This window comes from Mustela putorius, unplaced genomic scaffold (assembly GCF_011764305.1).
Source record: "Mustela putorius furo isolate JIRA1106 unplaced genomic scaffold, ASM1176430v1.1 tig00000127_pilon_pilon_pilon, whole genome shotgun sequence".
NCBI classification, from domain to species: Eukaryota; Metazoa; Chordata; class Mammalia; order Carnivora; family Mustelidae; genus Mustela; species Mustela putorius.
This window is the reverse complement of record NW_025421288.1, coordinates 7,711,712-7,729,815: the sequence shown is the minus strand read 5'-3', so window position 1 is coordinate 7,729,815 and position 18,104 is coordinate 7,711,712. Positions and strand designations below refer to the sequence as shown.

Below are 18,104 nucleotides of genomic sequence, written 5' to 3'. Positions count from 1 at the left end.
CAAGATGGGCTCAGACTCGCCCCGACGCCCCCAGGGCCAAGGGCACTTTCCGTCGGTTCCGAGACCCAGGACGCCCTGGGCCCAGGGCTCGGGGCTGGGCTTCGCGTTGGTCCCCACGTCTTCCCTGCGGCCCCACAGACGACGTCAGGGCTCGAAAGGACACCCGCCGAGCCCCACGCGCAGCGGAACACGCAAAGCCTCCCGCGGCGGGGCCGCCCCTCCCCCATGGCTCTGAGGCGGGGCCGCGCGCCCACCGGAAAAGGCGGGGCTCCGCACGGCGGGCGGGCAGCTTGATTGGCCGGATGAGCCTGACGCCCGATCCCGCTATAAGTAGGGGCCGCCGCCGCCGACTGCGCCACATCTCCGCCGAGAGTCGCCGCGGGTTCCTGCTTCAACAGTGCTTGGACGGAACCCGGCGCTCGTCCCCTCGCCCCGGCCGGCCGCTCAGAGCCAGCCCTCCGCCATCTCCTCACAGCGTCCTCGGACCGCTCCAAGGCCCCCCGTCGCCGCTCCAGCGCCGCGCAGCCGCTGCCCGCCGCCGCCTCTCCTCAGCCGCCGCCATGACGACCGCGTCCCCTTCGCAGGTGCGCCAGAACTACCACCAGGACTCGGAGGCCGCCATCAACCGCCAGATCAACCTGGAGCTCTACGCCTCTTACGTCTACCTGTCCATGGTGAGCGCTCTCCCGCGGGCGGGGGCGGTGTCCCCGGGCGGCGGGGCGGGGCGGGGGTGTGGCCAAGGCGCTGGCCGTCCCGCCTCCGCGCGTCCTGCTGGAAAATGGACGGTGCTCGAGGCCTCCCAGCATTTGCGCAGAAGTTCTCCAGCCCGCCCTTTCCCACTGCCCCGTGGGAGGGCTCCCTCTCTGGCGAGGGCCGCCTCTGCGCATCGCTCTGTACTTAAAGAGCCTGGTCTCCTGGAATCCCAGAGTTGGAGCCGTTGCAACCTGTACAATCCCGCAGTTAGGAAAGTGGTTTTTTGTGTTTTCATCCCGCCTGCGTCGATCACGTGATCCGGGGCCATCCGTTTGCTTGGGTAATGGGGGCGAAGTGGTCCAGCCCCCGTCTCCCCCTCCCACCCCCTATGGCGGAGCCTGCTGGGAAATGGTATCGAATGGCAACCGAGATGGCTGAGGGGGGTGGGGAGCTGGTGCTAAGTGCCTTATCTCTCGTGGGCCGACCACTCTCTGAGCAGCCGTCGCCACCCCTCTGTTGTGCTTATCTCTGAGTCCCACTTGAATTGAAGCGTGGAAATCTTTTCTGCGGACACAGCTGTCTTAGTCATCTGTCCTTTGGCCCGGGCACGCACGCGCTTGGTCCTTTTTGTGCCTGAGAGTTATCGCCTGCTAATCGAACCCTTGGTTTTTAGATAAACTACACCAACGGTTACTGGGCAAAGAATTTCTCCACGCACTGATCAGTGGGATCCGTTTTCCAAAATTCTATTAGGCGGGGTGGTGGGAGTTTTGCTTAGAATTGTCTTACGATTTTGCAAATCGTCCGAGAATAGACAAGTTTTAGATGGGTTTGAAAACAGGCCTGGATTTCCCCGACTGCCGTTGCATTTCAGGAACAGGTGAATAGAGCAACTATCTAAAACTGAAACATTTTTTTTGCTTTCTGCTGGCGATTTTTTTTGGTAGATCCCAGCATTGGCAACAGTTGTCACCTTGACTAATGGGTTAATTTTAGAAATCCATGGTCTGCTCTAAGCTGGCAAGCTATTCTGACACGGGTTAATCAGGGAGTGGGGAGAGAAGGCACTATTTGTGCAGGGTAAATAGCACCCACACCGTCTCCGATCAAATTTGACACTGGCGAGAAGAACACATTAATAACAGTCTTAAATTCCACGCTGGGGACAATGCCCTATGATACTCCTAAGGTTCCTTGTAGTAAACTTCCTTTCAAGGACCCAAGTTTTATTTTAGTCAGACTAATTTTAGTGTTGTGTTCAGTTCGGGAACACAGCCAGCTGCCCCCTATCCCCCACCCCCGTCTGGTGTCCTTCAGTGCAGCCCCCTTTCTTGCTGAGCTTTGAGAGAGGCGAGGTGGCAGAGTGCCTTTCTTGGGTGTTCCTAACAAACATGTTCATGAACCCCATTCAGTCTTACTACTTTGACCGTGATGATGTGGCTTTGAAGAACTTCGCCAAATATTTTCTCCACCAATCTCATGAGGAGAGGGAACATGCTGAGAAATTGATGAAGCTGCAGAACCAACGAGGTGGCCGAATCTTCCTTCAGGATATCAAGGTGAACAAAAGCTCCTAGGTGAACGAAGCCCCTGCTTCGTGATTTATCTAGCAGTCGTCAGGTGTCAGAAATGACCAAGGTAGCAGTTGGCCTTACAAAATGGGGTCACTTTTGGGTTCTGTGCTTTTTTTTAGGCCTTTCATTTCAGCTAAACGAGGTGAAGGGTAATGGGCAAGGATGTTAAGTTGGAAACTGTTGGAGAAACTTGAATGTCCCTTTTGCTGACATGTTAGGTGCTTGCTGACTAGTGGATTAATCGGTAGAAGCTACAGATGCATTGATGTGACCTCCTCTTTCAGAAACCAGACCGTGATGATTGGGAGAATGGGCTGAATGCAATGGAGTGTGCATTACACTTGGAAAAGAGTGTGAATCAGTCACTACTGGAACTGCACAAACTGGCCACTGATAAAAATGACCCCCATGTGAGTATTAGCAATTGGAGACGGACTGGAAGGAGTCATTTGCCCCTTGGGGGCTGGGAAAGCTTAACCATTAACTTTCTTCCCCATTCTGTTTTCTAGTTGTGTGACTTCATTGAGACTCACTACTTGAATGAGCAGGTGAAATCCATCAAAGAATTGGGTGACCACGTAACCAACCTGCGCAAGATGGGGGCCCCCGAATCTGGCATGGCAGAGTATCTCTTTGACAAGCACACCTTGGGAAACAGTGATAGTGAGAGCTAAGCCTTAGGCTGTCTCCCGAGCCACCTGGTCCCTGAGGCCATGCATGCATGTTGGGGTTACCTTACCTTTTCTATAAGTTGTACCAAAACATCTACTTAACTCTTTCATTTGTACCATTCCTTCAAATAAAGTAATTTGGTACCCAGTTACTGTCATTTGAGTTCTTGGGCTGGAAATGTATCTAGATCGTCCTTGCGAAGAATATCTGTTCAAGTGCTGGAAGTTGAATCACAGTGACCAACATGAAATGCCTGGGAGGAAAATCCTAAGTTTGGAAAAGATAAGAAGGCTGAGTGTGTTAAATTCAGACAGGACTTAAGGACTCCTGATTCCATGTATAATGGTTCATTCCAGGTTTTCATGATTTTTATGTATAAAAGTCATTTAAAAGCTTAAGTCCTGAAACTGGATTTTGTTACCCATTAAGCTAACCATTTAGTTCAGGCTGTCCTATGAACACAATCTTCAGTGTGGACGGCTGTATGGCTGTGACTGGATCAGTGTCCCGCTGGTGTACGTGCAGGTAGGACCAGGCCAGTGAAGCATCCCCTGTTGGGAAGCAGGCTAAGAATGTGCTTCATCCCTAGAGAGAATGGGAGAAGGGTTTACAATGTGAGTCTGGAAGATAATGCTAAGTGGAGAGTTAACAGCAAAGGTTAGGACCCCTCAAATACAGAAGGAGGAGTCTCTGGGACCCGCGGAGCCAACTCTTCTTGCTAACGACTGTGTTCACATCCTTTCCCAGACAAACTGCAGTGATGGGTAGAAGTTTGTTGAGCTAGATCTAAGACTAGCTCTTTCAGGTTTTTCATAACTACTTCAACCACAGCAGTGACTGCTTGGAAATCCAGAAAACAGGAAGTTCAGTTCTCACATGATAGGTGTGTAGTGGGTAGAGTGGATCTAACGGTGAGATCCAGAATGGGGGGAAATGGTTTTGTGACCCCAGTGGGTTGCCCGCAAGGAGACACAAAGCACATTTATGTTCAGAAGTCTTGGGTACCCCAAAGCAGTGAGGTATCCCAAGGGACCTGGATACCCTTACCTTAACCATCTGCCAGCTTCCGGGGGTGTAACACTTTCTGGAAGTAATTCAGGATCACTAAGGTTATGGGGGAGTCTTCATATACGATCCCTGGGCAGTGAGTGGAGTCCTTGTGTTACAGCCCAGAAACACCCCACAACCCTCCCCCCCTCCCGCTCTGCCTCATGGTTTTGCATCTGCTACTCAAAAGTAAGCTGGGTCCAGGCAGAACATCTGAGCGCTTAAGCCTGGCTTGGTGGCCACCGGCCATCTGTCCTGTCCATGCAACCTCCCCTTCCCTTCACCCTGGACCCAGAGAGCTCTTCCCTAGTGATGTCAAAAGCTCTCATCTTCTAGGGCTCTTGCTGAAGTGGCCAGGTGTGTGCCCCAAGCCAGTGCTGGTAAGTACAGCATGCTCTGGTGGTGAGGGCACCATAGGAAAATGGGCTCCCAGGAAGGTAGAAGGGTACAGTCAAAGCAAGGGAAGGTCAGGTGGGCCTTCCCACCCATGGCGGTGGGGGGAGGTGAAGTGAGGTAGAGAGGACACACCTGTTTTCCAAGGCCCAATAGGGATCTTCATGACCTTTCAGTATAGTGTGTAGGTTAGTTGATTGGTCCGAATGTGCTTCTTTGAAATGATGTTCAGGGGTCTCCGACATGTCTGTCAGGTTAAACTCGACAGTTTTCCTCTTCAGGTGACCCGATTCTGGGGGCTCTGCTGAGAACCCAGCACTGTCTGGAAGCAGTTCGAAACTGGTCTTTGTCCCAGGAGTCAGGGATTGTAGGCTTTGGTCTTTGACAGCACCGTCTGTACCTGAGACTCTGCGAAGGCTTGAGGGTGCTGACTGTCCAGGTGGGAAGACCATAGGTGTGTGACTGAGGGGTGTCTGTGGGGCACTGTGGTAGCCTGACCTCCCGTACAGTGCAGCAGTCTCAAAAGCATCCTCCTCCTTAATCCTCCAGGCCTTGCTGCTTTCCTGGTCCCTAGAGTTCTGCCTGGTACCCCCGAGTTTCTTGAGCTGGCCCTCATGGAGAAGGCTTCCTTTCTTGGGCCACAGTAGTTTGGTCTTTGAGTTTGTCCTGGGGGGATGGTAGTCGTGGGACTGTAACCCTAGGAAGCGGCCAATGATACCAGTGTGTGTGCCCTCCTCCTCCTCTTCCTGTGGGTTGGACCAAAACTCCATGTCCTCCTTGTGCAGACTGGAAAGAAGTGTAAGACTCGGGGTTGAGTAGGGCACAAAGGACCAAAGCCAAACCCGACTTCTTTTTACCCCTCTTTTCCCTCCTTTTGACCCAAAGCCAAGAACACACAGTGTTCGTCACAATGCCTGGACTCCCCTCTCTCCTGACCTGTCCTGTACTGCACTGCCCTCTTACTCCTTCCCAGCCCAGCTCACCTCACTGTTCTGGGGCCCCCTCTTGCCCACAATCGCGAAGCTCCCTAGCCTGGCTCGTGAAGGGCTCTCTCCTCGTCTCCATCTTCTCCGACATCCCTCCCTCCAAGCGACCCGAACTACTGGACCCCAGGTGTGGTGGGTGAGATCAGGCCCAGGAGTGACTCTGGGTAGGCTGGGGAACAGCATCCACAAAGAGAAGTGTGACCCCCTGGGAGCCCAAAGCCTTTACTCTGCAGGAGAAAGCCCACTATCCCAGAACGTGGCCTGTCGCCGGGGTCCACATTCTCCCCATGCTTCGAGGCCCAGCTCCAGGTCCAGCTGGAGGGCCCCCTCCCAGGCCAAAGGTGGTCTCTCTCCTATGTCCTGTCTCTCCCAGGCATCCACTACCGTGTACCTTGTGTCCAGAGTCTGGGCCTTGGGTGTGAGCCTCCTCACTAAATTGTGTGTTCCTTGGAGACAAGGTCTATGTATAATATTCTTTGTTCCCCACCCAACCCTCAGCCATTAGAGCACAGATCATATGGAATTCAAAAGCAACTTCCAGAAATGTTTCTGACCTAAGCAAGCCTCCACCCTTCATTTCATCACTTTTTTGAAACTGCCTCACACCCACGAAGAACTCTAGCTAATTCAAATTATGGCTTAGTAGGGTATTTGATTTTTAAAAGATAATATACTCAATGCTGTGGAAGAAAACCTGGATGGAAAGGACCCTGACACACAGAGGATTCTCCGAACAGTCCTCTCCACTGTCCTACAGCAGAGAGGACAATGTGGCCCAGCTGCAGCTCACAAGGGAATCAGACCGAATCAGAGAAACGGGACCCAGGTGCAGGAAAGTTCGGCTGCTGTGGGTGACCCAAGGCCTGTACTGTAGCACAGACACTACCCAGAAGGTACCTGTGATGAATTAGCCTCTTGCTGGTACATGCTTGCCCCACCCCCACCCTAGGGGACCGCCCCCTGCCCCTTCACTCCCCATCTAAACATCCTGGCTTATCAGAAAGTGTAGCTTTGGACCAGAGTCAGGAACCAGGCTCTGCCATTCCAACTGCATCACTGATCACTGTCAGGCCTTGAGTAAGTCCCTTCTTTCTCTGGGCCTCAATTTCCAAGTCTGGGCATGGGAGGCTTAGGCTGGAGGCATCTGAAAGCCCTTATAGGTTACTAGGTTACTTATAGGTTATAGATTAGGAGTTACTAAGCAGTACAGGGTAAGGATTGCAGGTGTGGAGGTAGAAGCAGACACACCGGGTCCCAGTGCTCCACTTGCTAACTATGTGACCTTGGGCTGGGCAACCTATTTAACCTCTCTGAACTTGGACTTAATCATCTGAAAACTCAAGATACCAAACCAGGATTATGGGGAAGAAAAAACTAGTTTATATAAAGAGCTTAGTGGAGTTCCCAGCACTCAGCATGCATCCAATACATATTAACTAGAGCTTTTCCAAGTTCTCGTGCGTTGGCTTTCCTACCCACCAACGTGGTTCCCTGGCACTGCTCACCTGATGTTGAAGGTGGAGCCTAAAAAGGAGGCTCGACAAGACTGGGCAGAAGCAGCTGTGTAGGGGGGTTGTGGTTCCGGCTCATTCCAGTACATATCCCGCTCCATCGGAGGCAGGTCCTGGTGCATCTCATCCACAGCCAACAGGGACACCTGGTTCCCAGGCACAGAAGGAGAAGAAGCCCAAAAAGCAAGGTCAGCCCAAGGTCAGAGAGAGATCACTTCCCTCTCTCTGGGCCTCAGTTTCCTCACTTGTGAAATGGACAGACTGATGTCTATATGCAGCCTCAAAAGCTGGGGTGAATGGTTGGCTGGGGAGGGGGGGGAGAGCAATTCACCAGGAGGCCTCCCTGCAGAGCCGTGCGGCCCCCTCCTTGAGTTCAGTTCAGGGAAGGTCCACAGGACAGGCTCCCTCTCTCCCCAAAAACCTGCAAGCTCCTGTCGACAATCCAGTTGGTCTCAAAGTCATCATCATCCTCTCCAAATGGGTTGATGAGCTGCTCTGCCACCTTGGAGAGAGGGGAGGGGGCTCTGGAAGTCCTCAGGCAGACTCCCTGCAGCCTTGCTCCGCGCCCTTAAACTTCGGCTCTTGCCCTTTCCACACCCCCCCCCCGCCACGATGCCCCTCCTGCCTGCCCACCATCTTCAAAGCCCGTATGTGAGGGCTCCAGCCACCCACGCTCATAGGCCCCCGCACACAGTCCCCCTCCCTTCAGGTCATCGAGCCTGAGCCCCTCTCCTATGCCCGCTGCTCCCTCAACACCCAGAGCTGTCCTTGAGCCTGTCACTTAGTAGAGTCACCCCCGTCCCTCCCCTTCCTGTACCTTCCCTGGAACTCCACAAATCTCTGCATTAGGCCCCCTGAACAAATCTCCACAGCAGGGAGGGGCTGCATTAAGGGTTCAAGAGACCTCCTGTAAGCCACTAGGGAATTTCGAGCAGAAAAATGGTGTGATCTGGTTTGTGCTTTAGAAACCAAAGATGACTGCAGGGATGAGGGAATATCTGTGTGTGTGTGTGTGTGTGTGTGTGTGTGTTTCACACACATGTGAAATGTGGATGAGAGGGAGGGAGGGGGCCACCTACCATCACCACCACTACCAAAAAGTAAAGGAAAAGAGGAAGAGACAGAGAGTGTGGGAGAAACAGAGGAAAAATAGGGATGCGGAGAAAACTGTGTTCTTCAGAACTCCTATTAGGAGGAGCCCTGGATGTAGTGGGAGGAATACTTGGAAAAGCCACTTGGGACAGGGATGGGAGGCCCCCCCCCCCCGCCGCCGCCGCCACCACCCCCATCACAGATGGATATCTTGAGAGAGAAGAGGTGGTGTTAATCTGCCTTGGAAGGATGGGGGCTGGAGTAGTCAGCATCAGGACTTCTGTTTTACTAAGCCGAGGGAACAAATTTGGAACCAGAGCCTCATCGCCGGGCCCAAAGGGGCTGCCTCGCCAGCAGGGCCTGCGACTGCTGTTCTTCTTCTGTGCATTTCCCTTGTTCCGGACAAACATCTGGGGAACATTCTCTCGAGGGGACATAGCCCATGGTTTGACAAGTGAGCTTTCCCTGTGTCGGTCCAGCCTGCTAAGTTCAAGGCCTCAGGTGAAGCTCTGGGATCAGACTGGCCTCAAGCAGGTCCCACTCCTCTCTGGGTCTCAGGGTCTTCATATGTAAAGACACAGGGAAGGAGCAGACCAGAGGGCTGTGGTGGAGGCCCAGCACTCTGCTTTCCACATTTGAAACTCTCCTTTCCTGGCCAGCCATGACCCTTCCAGCCACGACCACAGCCCATCTCTCTCTCTCTCATCGCAGACTCTCACCTTCAGCCAGCCGGCGTAAAAGAAAAACTGCAGGAACGTGAAGACAGGTACAACGAGGTCCAGCTCGTGGCCAGGGTAGGCCTTGGCTGGGTTCAGGAACTGCCGCCCAATCAGGCAAGCCAGGAAGAAGCTGTACACAGCCACGGTCACCACCTGGGTGGGCGGGGGGTGGTGGGTAGGTGGCAGCAGAAATGGGCCGGCTGGGAACCTGGAGTCAGGAAGCTCCCCAGCCTGGGAGGACAAGTCCTTACTCTGATTTGCACACTCCTGTGACTTTGGGTCTCCGCGATCACTTTAAAATGGGGATAATCACATTCCCTCCACTGGGCTGAACCAGACAGGAGTCTGGACTCTTCAAACTTGTCAGAAGCTGCAAAGTCCACACCTAACTCCCAGGATGAGCCTCTTAGCCCCTAAGTGAGCCCTTCTCATCACAGGCTGTTTCCTGAGTCCTCCCAGTCCCTGTTTCCCTAAGGGACAGCTTCACTGCCCTCGTCCTCACCTGCGTGTACACCAGCGGGATACTGATCCAGTCGTAGGCGAACAGATGTCCACACTGAGTGCGCAAGATGTTCATTTCCTGGGGAGCAGGAGGGAGGGTTGGGGTTCTGACTGCTCTTTGCTCTCCTAGGCTCAACCCCAGCTCTTCCCCCAGGGGCCAGGGACCGGCACTCATGGCCCAGCCCTGGCTATGTGGTCACTCACTTAATCTCTCTGTGCCTCAACTTCCACATCTATCAAAAAGGAGCCAGGACATCAGCCTCCACATCTATCAAAAAGGAGCCTCTGAGAAGAGGCTCACTTTAGAGACGAATTGGGAGGGGAATTGGGGAGAGGGGTTACAGTGGGCTGTGGAATCCTTGTTGGTCAAAGTCCTACAATACCAAGGCAGGTTCTAGAAAGAGCCTCAAGCCTTGTCTTTGAAGGAAGCTGTTCCACCTGGGGTACAACCCACCCCCACTCCGCATCAGCCCCAGCAGTGTGGTGAGCTCACGTCCAGCAGGCTCTGGAGCAGGACAGGGTCCCGGATTCGACCTGCAAGCCACGCCTTCATCGACAAGTTGGCAAACCACACCCAGGGCACCCAGAACGTGTTGTGCGGCAAGCTCAGCTTTTCCAAGTGCTTGCGTTCCGCGGGGGTCATAAAGCCTGCGGAGTGGAGTGAAGAAGGCAGTGGGTAGGAGAAGCCATAGATCAGATGGCGCGGGGTTGGGGGTTGGGGGTTGGGTGCTGGCCAGGCCTTGCAGAGGCCCAGGATTTAGGCCCAAGTTCATTGGGACCACGGAACTCCTTTGCCATCTTCTTTCAACAAATAATTACTGAGTGCCCACTACGCGCTGTTCTGGCCTCCGTACGTGAGAAGGGTCTGTCTCACGGACGGAGGTCGCAGAAATGCAGACTGAAAACCGCGGGAACTGGGCAGGAAAGGGCAGAGGGAGGCCGACCGGTACTTTCTCGCCAGTTCCCAGCGCCCCGCCCCCCGCCCTCAGTCCCCACTCTTCCCTCATCCCTCAACGGTCCTTAACCCTATCTCAGACCCCATCCTCACAGGCGGTTCCCCGCCCCGCTCCCACCCATCTTCTCGCGCCCGACTCCGCCCCGCCCAATTAGACGAGGTCTCGATCCCACCCCGCTCCTGGCCCCACCCAATCTCCGGTCCGGAGGCACTGGCTCCACCCATCTGCTCCGGCCCCGCCCCGCCCCCTGTTCCCGCCCGGGCCCCGCCCCGGGGTCCGCCCACCTGCTTTCACCAGGTGCTGGGGGCTGGGAAAGCGCTTGTAGACCGCGGCGCTGACGCTGCGCAGGATGAGCACGTTGCCCAGGTTGGCGTAGCGGATGAGCGTGCGCCGCAGCAGCCGCCCTTGCTCGTCCTTGCCCTCCACCAAGCCCGACACCAGGTTCATAAGGCGGTCGGGCCACGGCAGGTTCTCGTACTGGTTCCACCAGCGGGTCACGACCAGCGTCACGTAGAAGCCTGGGCAGGAGAGGCGGGGGAGGGGGCGGGGGGCGAGGGCCCAGGCTGCGGCCAGAGCCAAGCGAGGGCGATGCCTCCGTTTCTCCATCTTTCTGATGGGAGCGGGCCCAGCCCCGATCCTTCTGAAAGACGCTCAGGAGGGGAAGACCATCGGAGCCCCGCATGAAGGCCTAGGAGCCTCCAGTTCTCTCTCCTGGGGGTCCCCTGCCTCTTCCAGGACCCTGCTAGATCCTCCCCTCCCCCCACTCCTGCTCAGAGGCTCCAGGGACTATGTCAGCACTGCCCTCAGAAACTGGGGTCTTGGGTGCTAACGTCCTTCCTAATGTCTAACTTAAGTCCGTCTGGCTGCAGTCTCCTCATATCCCTGAACAGCCGAAAGACACCGACGCACCACTGGCCTTCCCCCAGCTAGTTCCTTGTAGTCCAGCTGTGTGGAGCCTGGAGCAGCCACTGGGATCCCAACACGCCAGAGGGGGAGCTCACCCAGCACGAAGGAAATGGGGATGAGCTGGATGTAGCTGTCACAATACAGGGTCAGTTTCTCAAACATCACCTGCTGTTCCTCCGTGAGGGCCATCCTGGGGCGGGGCGAAGGGGGTGGTGTGGGATGTGTAGACCCTGCGAAGACGCGGCTGAGACCCGTACTGGCTCCAGCCAGGCCAAGGGTAGGAGTGTGACTGCCTCTTTGCTACCCCCACCACTTCCCGGTCCCTTTCACTGGCCCTGCCTGGGGCCCCTCCTCTGGCCTGAGCTAGGTCCCACTCCTCTGGTGTCCCAAACCCCAAGGAGACCTGGGCTCCATGGCTGGAAGAGGCACCCTCAGGAGGTTTTCTGTGATCTATAGGAAGGAAGGTCCTGCCGAAGGAGTCACTTTTAGGCACCACTGACCCTTTTAAGGGATCCAAAAGATAGCTTGAAAGCAGGTTCAAACAAAGAGGGTTTGGTCTTTTAAAAAAACACGGTGAGGTGAGGTGAATGAGTAGGTTAAGCGCAGAGGGTTTTTAGGACCATGAACCTACTCTGTATGATACTGTCATGGTAGATAAATGTCATTTGTCCAAACCCATAGAATGTACAACAAGAGTGGACCCTAGTGTAAACTGTGGGCTTTGGGTGGTGGTGGAGTGTCCTTGTGGGTTCAGCTGGTGTGACAAATGTGCCACTTGGCTGTGGCATGTTGGTAGTGGAGGCGACTGTGTGTGCTTGAGGGGATACACGGACACTCTCTACCTTCTGCTCAAGTCTATCAACTTAAAACTCTAAAAAATAAAGTCTATTTTTTTTTAAATCAACATATGTTGGTGCCTGCGCAACAACCAAAGAAAACCAATGTGCTTTGTTACTGGTATTGTAATTATGAAATTAAGAATTTTCTGTATTTGATAGTTTTTCTGTCCATTTCAGTCATTAGTGCTTTTTCCATTCAGAATGCTTTCATATATTCTGTGATCATATCTGTCCTCTATTTTATTTAAGTAAACATTTTTATGGGGATGGGGAATACAGTTTGGGCCTGTGAGCTTGTGGGACTCAGGAAAATAGGCTGGCTGGCTGGGACCAGCTAAGGCCTGGGTTCCAGAAGCCTCTCCCTGGGTTGGAGGAAAGATACTCCCAGCCTGCACAGAGCTGCCTCCCAGGCTGCCTTCTTTTACCTCCTCTCTGGACCCCAACCCTCAGCCCCCAACCCCCCTACCCCCTACCCAGGCTTGGCCAGGAGCTCAGATCAGCCTTCAAGGTCTACTGGTATATTAGCCCACTGACTGGCTGGCTGGTTGTCCCAAGCCCCACTGCGGCCCTCCTGGGCCTTGGCCCTCCCGGGTCCCCGCCCCAGCCTGTCCCTCTGCACCTGTAAATGAAACGGATGGCGTAGTAGCTGAGCAGGAAGATGAGGAACTCTCCATAGAGCAGTTTGTAGATGCTGCCTCGCCAGCACAGCAGCAGGCGGGAGAAGGAGCCTAAGCGGGCATTAGCCACTTGGCTTGAGTACGTGACTGTCATGGCCGGGCGCTGGGCTGCAGCAAGTGGGTTTGGGTCCTAGTAGGCAGACAGGGAGGGACACTGACTGGGGTGGGGTGGCGGCTTGGATGGGGCTTGTCTGGGCCTCATAATGATCTTAGCCTAGACTCTTCCCTGCTCTGGGCCTCACTTTTCCTGTCTGCACACCAGGAGGGGAAGGAGGTGGCCTCAAAGGCCCGTTTGGCTCCTCCTGCCTGTGGGACATGGGAAACCAGGGAAGTAAGCCCAGAGCTGCCCACAGCCTTGGCACAGCTCCGTGCCCTCAAGTTGTATGACAAATGCAATGACAGCAGCAATAGCAAAGTCCTCATAATGGACTTGGTCCCCTGAGCCAGGTGGTGTCCTGACTCCACCTTGTTCCTCAGTTCCCCCAAGCACCCGCAATCACCAATTGGAGCAAGACTGGTAAGGGGCCTGGTGGGTCTTGTCCACTGCCTTGTCCCCAGTGCCCAGATCACTGGCTGGTAGGGATGCTCAAATAACGTCTATTGAACAGTGACCCCCAAGGCCTTTCCACTTGCTAATCCTTCTGCCTGGAGGAAGCTCTTTCTCATCTAACTGTACGGCTCATCCCCACCTTAGGTCACCTGTCCAGAAAGGCTGTTCCCAACCACTGTCCCTGTAAATAGCATCCCAGTGCCCCTGGTACTCTCTGTCCCCTCATCTTGTCGATTTCTCTACACAGCGTTTATCTTGTCCTACTTGAAATTCCATTCTGCAGGATGTCTGCTTGTTTACTGACCATTCCCTCCTGAGAATGGAGGCTCCCGCTGTGCTCTCATAGGAAGTGCTCAAGTAAAACTTCTGCAAGCAATGTACTGACACTGCTTGTCAATTGCGTTGACACCCAGCCTCTCCCCGCTTGCTCTGGCTGTCTTTGTGCCCCCTCACACCAAGCTCACGCCCACCTCAGAGACTCGGCACACACGCACAGGTGCCCCTACACATGCACACGTGCGGCCCATGGGTGTACATCTCACGCACCAGTGCAGGGACTGCCGTCCACCCCATAGGCCCTCCAAGCCCCCCCAGCCAGCCTGCCTGGGCAGACCCTTACTCACGGGAGGGGCTCCAGTCTTCTCAGACTATCCCACAACAGTTCTGGCCACTGGACCGGGGGGACTCCTAGGGGTCTTATGGCCAGTGCCCCAGCCCACACCTCGGGGCTGGCCCTGCCCATGCTTGAATTAAGCGGTCACTTGACTCCCTAAGGCAGGGCTTCCACAAAGGAGCCTTGTTTGGGTACCTTTCCATAATCCGCATATTAGCCGGAGCCAGTATGGCCTGGCCGGGGCGCCCCCTAATTCCTGCCGGTGCTGGGGACTGGGCACTGAGACAGAGCTAGAATCTGGGGCAGCTCCCCTCTCCCATGGGCCCAACCCTGCCATTTTCTCCAGGCCCTTAAATACAGAGATCGAAGGATCTCCTTCTGACCGCTGAGGTCTTGCAGGGAGAGCTGTGGGGACTAGGGCCACGGCCCTGGTCTTTGCCTCCTGTGCCAGGAAGCTACCCAGGTTGAGGAAGCCAAGGGCCAGGCCCTATGGGGCCTTGGTAGTATGGAAGAACACTGGGAGTCCTGGCTTCTAATCTTGGCTCTGCCACCTGTGTGCCGTGACCCTAGTGGGCCTCTGCTCCTTCCTAGGCCTCAGCGTCTCTTTTCCTAAAGGATGGTATTGCTTTACACCTTATCACCTTTCTAAGAGTGAAGGCCGTCTGCCTATGCTGGTGAGGAGCTCTGATTGGCTGATGGTGACATCATAGGTGATTCAGGCTGTGATTGGCTTGCGGAATCCAGTTAGTAGGTTGGTTCACTGCTATGGAAGAAGGGGGTGGGGTGCGGGGGCAGGAGGCTGCCGTGTGGGGGCTGGGGCCTGGTGCGGGATGACACAGCAACCCGGTTGTTGATGCTGCTAGCGTGGAGCCAACCCATGCAAAATGGGAGTATGTACCCGGGTCCCCAAGGGCAGCCGGGATCCAAGTATTTTAATACATCAGTCCACACAGGAGGGCCTCCTAAGCCACTGGAAGCGATGGGTATCCAGGACGGGCTCCTCTTGGGGAAGCTCGAAGCCGCAGTGGCTGTTAGTCTTCAGTGAGTGGCCATGAGAATGGTCTGGAATATATATGAAACGTGCAGCTTGGGATCTTTCTCCAGAGTCTGATTCTGCCACCCAGGGGGAGGGTGGGGGAGGGGTGCTGCATGTCTAATGAGCAGGGCGGGCATTGGGATGCCAGTGGTCTTCAGATCCGACCTTCTGAAACCCTGGTTTTCAATATGACCTCGAGCCTTAAAATAAATCCGTTCCTCCTCCTCCCTCTCTCCAATTCCTCCTCCCTCCTTCTCTCTTTCTGACTCTCCCTGGCATACTCCGAAGTGTTAACAATGCTGAGATTGCAGGTGACTTTTTTTTAAAGATTTTTCACCTATTTATTTGACAGAGAGAGAGCACGAGGAGGGGGAGCAGCAGGCAGAGGGGGAGGGAGAAGCAAGCCCCCGGCTGAGCAGGGAACCCAATGAGGGGCTCCATCGCAGGACCCTGGGATCATGACCCGAGTCAAAGGCAGACTCCTGACCCGCTGAGCCACTCAGGCACCCCTGCAGGTGACTTTTGTGCACTCCACTTCTGCCGTTATAATTCACTGCCTGGGGGAAAAGATTATTTCACAACAACCCTGATTACTTTTCTAATCACAGCTAAAATAATGCCATCCCAGTTATGAGGGAATCTTTTCAGAGATCAGCAACAGCCTTTTAGGACTGTTGGCTACACCCTGTGCCTGTGCTGTGGGAAACATTTTTCCCATTGCTTGTCCTTACCTTGAGCCTCAGTCTCCTCATCCAGAGAATGGGACAATAACAAGTACCTCAGTAATGAGAATGGTGGGTAACAATTTAGTCAATTTTCCATACCAGTGGTTCTCATACCTGGCTGTTTGCCCCTGGCACCTCTGCCTCACCCCTCCAGATTCCGTTGGGCTAGCTGGTGCCAGACGTAGATGTTTTCTCAAATTCCCCAGGGAAAGGACAGCCAGTGTGGGTCGATTATCACTGTTGTGAGGAATAATTCCCAACCTTGTATTCCCTTGCCCCCCGCCCCACCAAATCATAGCAACACTCAAGAGAGAGCTTCCCACTTAGCAGATGATCAATATGTTTTTTAACTAAAAATGAAACATGTGCCTGGCCCCACGCCTGGCACCGGGATGCTGACTCCGTGTTAGTTGAAGGAATAGAGGAGACGTCTCTTTTTGCGCGATCAGGTTCCTGCCTCCCCGATGGTGACCACTGGAGGGCGCCCTTGACTAGCCGGCTCTGGACCTGGAAGTCCTGTTAGGTGGTCCGAATCTGTAGGAAACCGGGAGCGGACACTGGATGTCTCCTTCATCTCCTTGACCCTGACCAGCAGCTGTAGAACCATGAGAGGGAGTTGGAAGACACAGTGGCAACTGAAGTCCTCCCTCTCTTCCCTGAACTGCAGGGGTTTTGTCAATATCCCGAAAGTCCCAGGAGGACCGGCGGATGGTGCTCTACCAGTCCCCTTCCCCTCCCAGATGCCCCAGGGCACCCCATAAGCAGCTGTTCCTGGCCACACCCAAGTGCTAAGACAGGTAGACCCCAGGTATGAGCCAGGGTCTCTTCCACTTGGTCCCGGCCATGCATCTGTCCCTAGCCAGCCAGGTGCGTCTCAGGCACACAGAAGGGCCGCAACAGGCACTGACTGATCCGAGCCATGCTTGGACAAAGGGCCCCAGGATTGATCCCTGCAAAAATGGGGTCCAACCCTCCAACCCGGTCAGGGTCCGCCTCTTCTGCTTTCTGATCCACAAAGCAGTCATCCAATAAACCATGTCTGATGCCAGAACTAAGCCTAATCTGATTCCTGTGTCCAAAAATTCCTAGTCAAATAAAAATGAAGGAAACAAACAACTTTAACACAAAATGGCAAGTGTGTGTCAAGGCCACAGAACTCAGAGAAACATTTACAGAGGAGGGAGCATTTGGGCTGGGTCTTGAGGCATGGGTAGGAGTTTGCCTGTGCTGAGAAGGATGGAAGGGTGTTACTTAGAAGGGAAAGCCCACGCAAAGTCACAGAGGCAGTCCTGAGGGTGAGTGGAGTTGGGTTTTCTCATCTATATTTTACACAGGAGGACACTGAAGCTCAAGGCCTCTCTTGTCCAAGGTCACAGAGCTCCAAAAGGCCAGGATGGGACTAAAATCTGGGTCTTCTCATTTTAATTCCTGTGGCTTTTCCACGACTCACACTATCACCTCTCTGGTGAGGTCAGTTTCTGGGGGCTGGAGGCTTACCAGTCAGGGCAGTGGTTTCTGTTGGGGTTAAAGGGAGGTCCAAGGGATAGGGGGTACATAGAAGACACATTGCTCTTGAGGCCACCAGTGGAGAGCCATCTCTAGAGACAGGGAAAACAGAGCTGGGAAGACGGGTGGAGGTTCCAGGGACAGAATGCTACAGCCTTCTCATCTGGGATCACCGTGGCAACAGGAGCATCACAGAGGGTGCTACTGTGCCCTTCCAGGCCCTGCCTCAGCTGGGCAGAAAGAAGAGGAGCCAGCTTGGCTGGGGAAGGTGGGCAGGGAGCCCTCTGGTGGGACAACGAGCCCTGGATGTTGTCTCCGGGCTCTGTGTAGGGTACCTGCCAGCCTACAGCCTCCTCTTGGGCCAATCACAGGAAGAACAGGGCAGAAGCCAAGAGAGAAAAGGAAGGGGCTTGGCATATCTGGTCAAGGGAGGGGACACTGCCAGCCTGGGACCTGGAAGCCACACAGACAATAGCATCTCTCCACTGGGGCCAGTGGCCCTGATCCCTAAAAGGCTGGATAGACTCAACATCCCAAGAGATGAACGCATAAGCTTTGGCTCCTGCAAAAAGACAACAGGGACTGGGAGGGGCTGGGATACACCGGGTCCAGCTTCACCACGCCCAGTCCTGCTGCTGACAATGGAATAGCATGGACTAAGCCAGAGCCAGCCCAACCAGAGACAGTAGGCAAGAAGATTCACCATAGCCTTGGCGAGAACACTGGCATCTCCGAGCTGCCCTGTCCCCATGGACTCTGCCCTCCCGAGCCCAGCCAGGTGAGGCGCAGACCCCATCCACAAGCCCCCTAGCCCACCAGCTCAGAACTAGGGCTAACGGGCAGGCGAGGAGGGGGAGAAGCTGATCACAGGCCAGGCTTCTCCTGGAGAATTGCACTAGGTTTAAGAAGGCCTAAGTGCTGACGTACCTTCACTACAAGTTAGAAGCCTAGGGCTTCTTCATCTGTGGAATGGGTAGGTTAACAGCCTGACACACTGTGATAGATGATCCAGATTGTTGCTCTCCCGATGCTTATCTTGCAGACAAAGATATGAGGACCTAGAGAAAGAAACGGACTTAACCTCAAGTCACAAAGAATTAAGAGCCAG

At 54.5% G+C, this 18,104-nt stretch overlaps 2 protein-coding genes and 1 long non-coding RNA gene across 3 annotated transcripts; 1 reads left to right on the top strand and 2 right to left on the bottom strand.

Moving 5' to 3' along the window:
- Positions 1 to 340: 340 nt before the first annotated feature.
- Positions 341 to 3,086, top strand: FTH1 (ferritin heavy chain 1). The gene is made up of 4 exons (XM_004770459.3): positions 341 to 674; positions 2,106 to 2,252; positions 2,552 to 2,677; positions 2,777 to 3,086. The coding sequence occupies exons 1-4, from the start codon at positions 561 to 563 to the stop codon at positions 2,939 to 2,941; spliced, it is 552 nt and encodes a 183-aa protein (XP_004770516.3). The 5' UTR covers positions 341 to 560; the 3' UTR covers positions 2,942 to 3,086.
- BEST1 (bestrophin 1) lies at positions 2,807 to 13,524 on the bottom strand. The gene is made up of 10 exons (XM_004770317.3): positions 12,509 to 13,524; positions 11,146 to 11,240; positions 10,429 to 10,662; positions 9,682 to 9,836; positions 9,190 to 9,267; positions 8,688 to 8,840; positions 7,298 to 7,378; positions 6,871 to 7,022; positions 4,515 to 5,165; positions 2,807 to 3,524 (listed from the first exon to the last, which is right to left on the bottom strand). Exons 1-10 carry the CDS (start codon positions 12,658 to 12,660, stop codon positions 3,506 to 3,508), a joined length of 1,770 nt encoding a protein of 589 aa, XP_004770374.1. The 5' UTR covers positions 12,661 to 13,524; the 3' UTR covers positions 2,807 to 3,505.
- A 2,289-nt stretch (positions 13,525 to 15,813) lies between these two features.
- Positions 15,814 to 17,240, bottom strand: LOC101673825. The gene is made up of 2 exons (XR_200739.2): positions 16,988 to 17,240; positions 15,814 to 16,085 (listed from the first exon to the last, which is right to left on the bottom strand). It is a non-coding gene; the product is annotated as an uncharacterized LOC101673825 (long non-coding RNA).
- Between the last annotated feature and the right edge of the window lie 864 nt (positions 17,241 to 18,104).

Coding starts and splice junctions, on each gene's coding strand:
- BEST1 (XM_004770317.3), bottom strand. CDS start 12,660: ATGACAGTCACGTACTCAAGCCAAGTGGCTAATGCCCGCTTAGGCTCC. Junction 7,379..8,687: donor TTTACGCCGGCTGGCTGAAG/GTGAGAGTCTGC, acceptor CCTCTCTCCAAG/GTGGCAGAGCAGCTCATCAA. Junction 5,166..6,870: donor GGCTCCACCTTCAACATCAG/GTGAGCAGTGCC, acceptor ACTTCTTTCCAG/TCTGCACAAGGAGGACATGG.
- FTH1 (XM_004770459.3), top strand. CDS start 561: ATGACGACCGCGTCCCCTTCGCAGGTGCGCCAGAACTACCACCAGGAC. Junction 2,253..2,551: donor TCTTCCTTCAGGATATCAAG/GTGAACAAAAGC, acceptor CTCCTCTTTCAG/AAACCAGACCGTGATGATTG. Junction 2,678..2,776: donor CTGATAAAAATGACCCCCAT/GTGAGTATTAGC, acceptor TCTGTTTTCTAG/TTGTGTGACTTCATTGAGAC.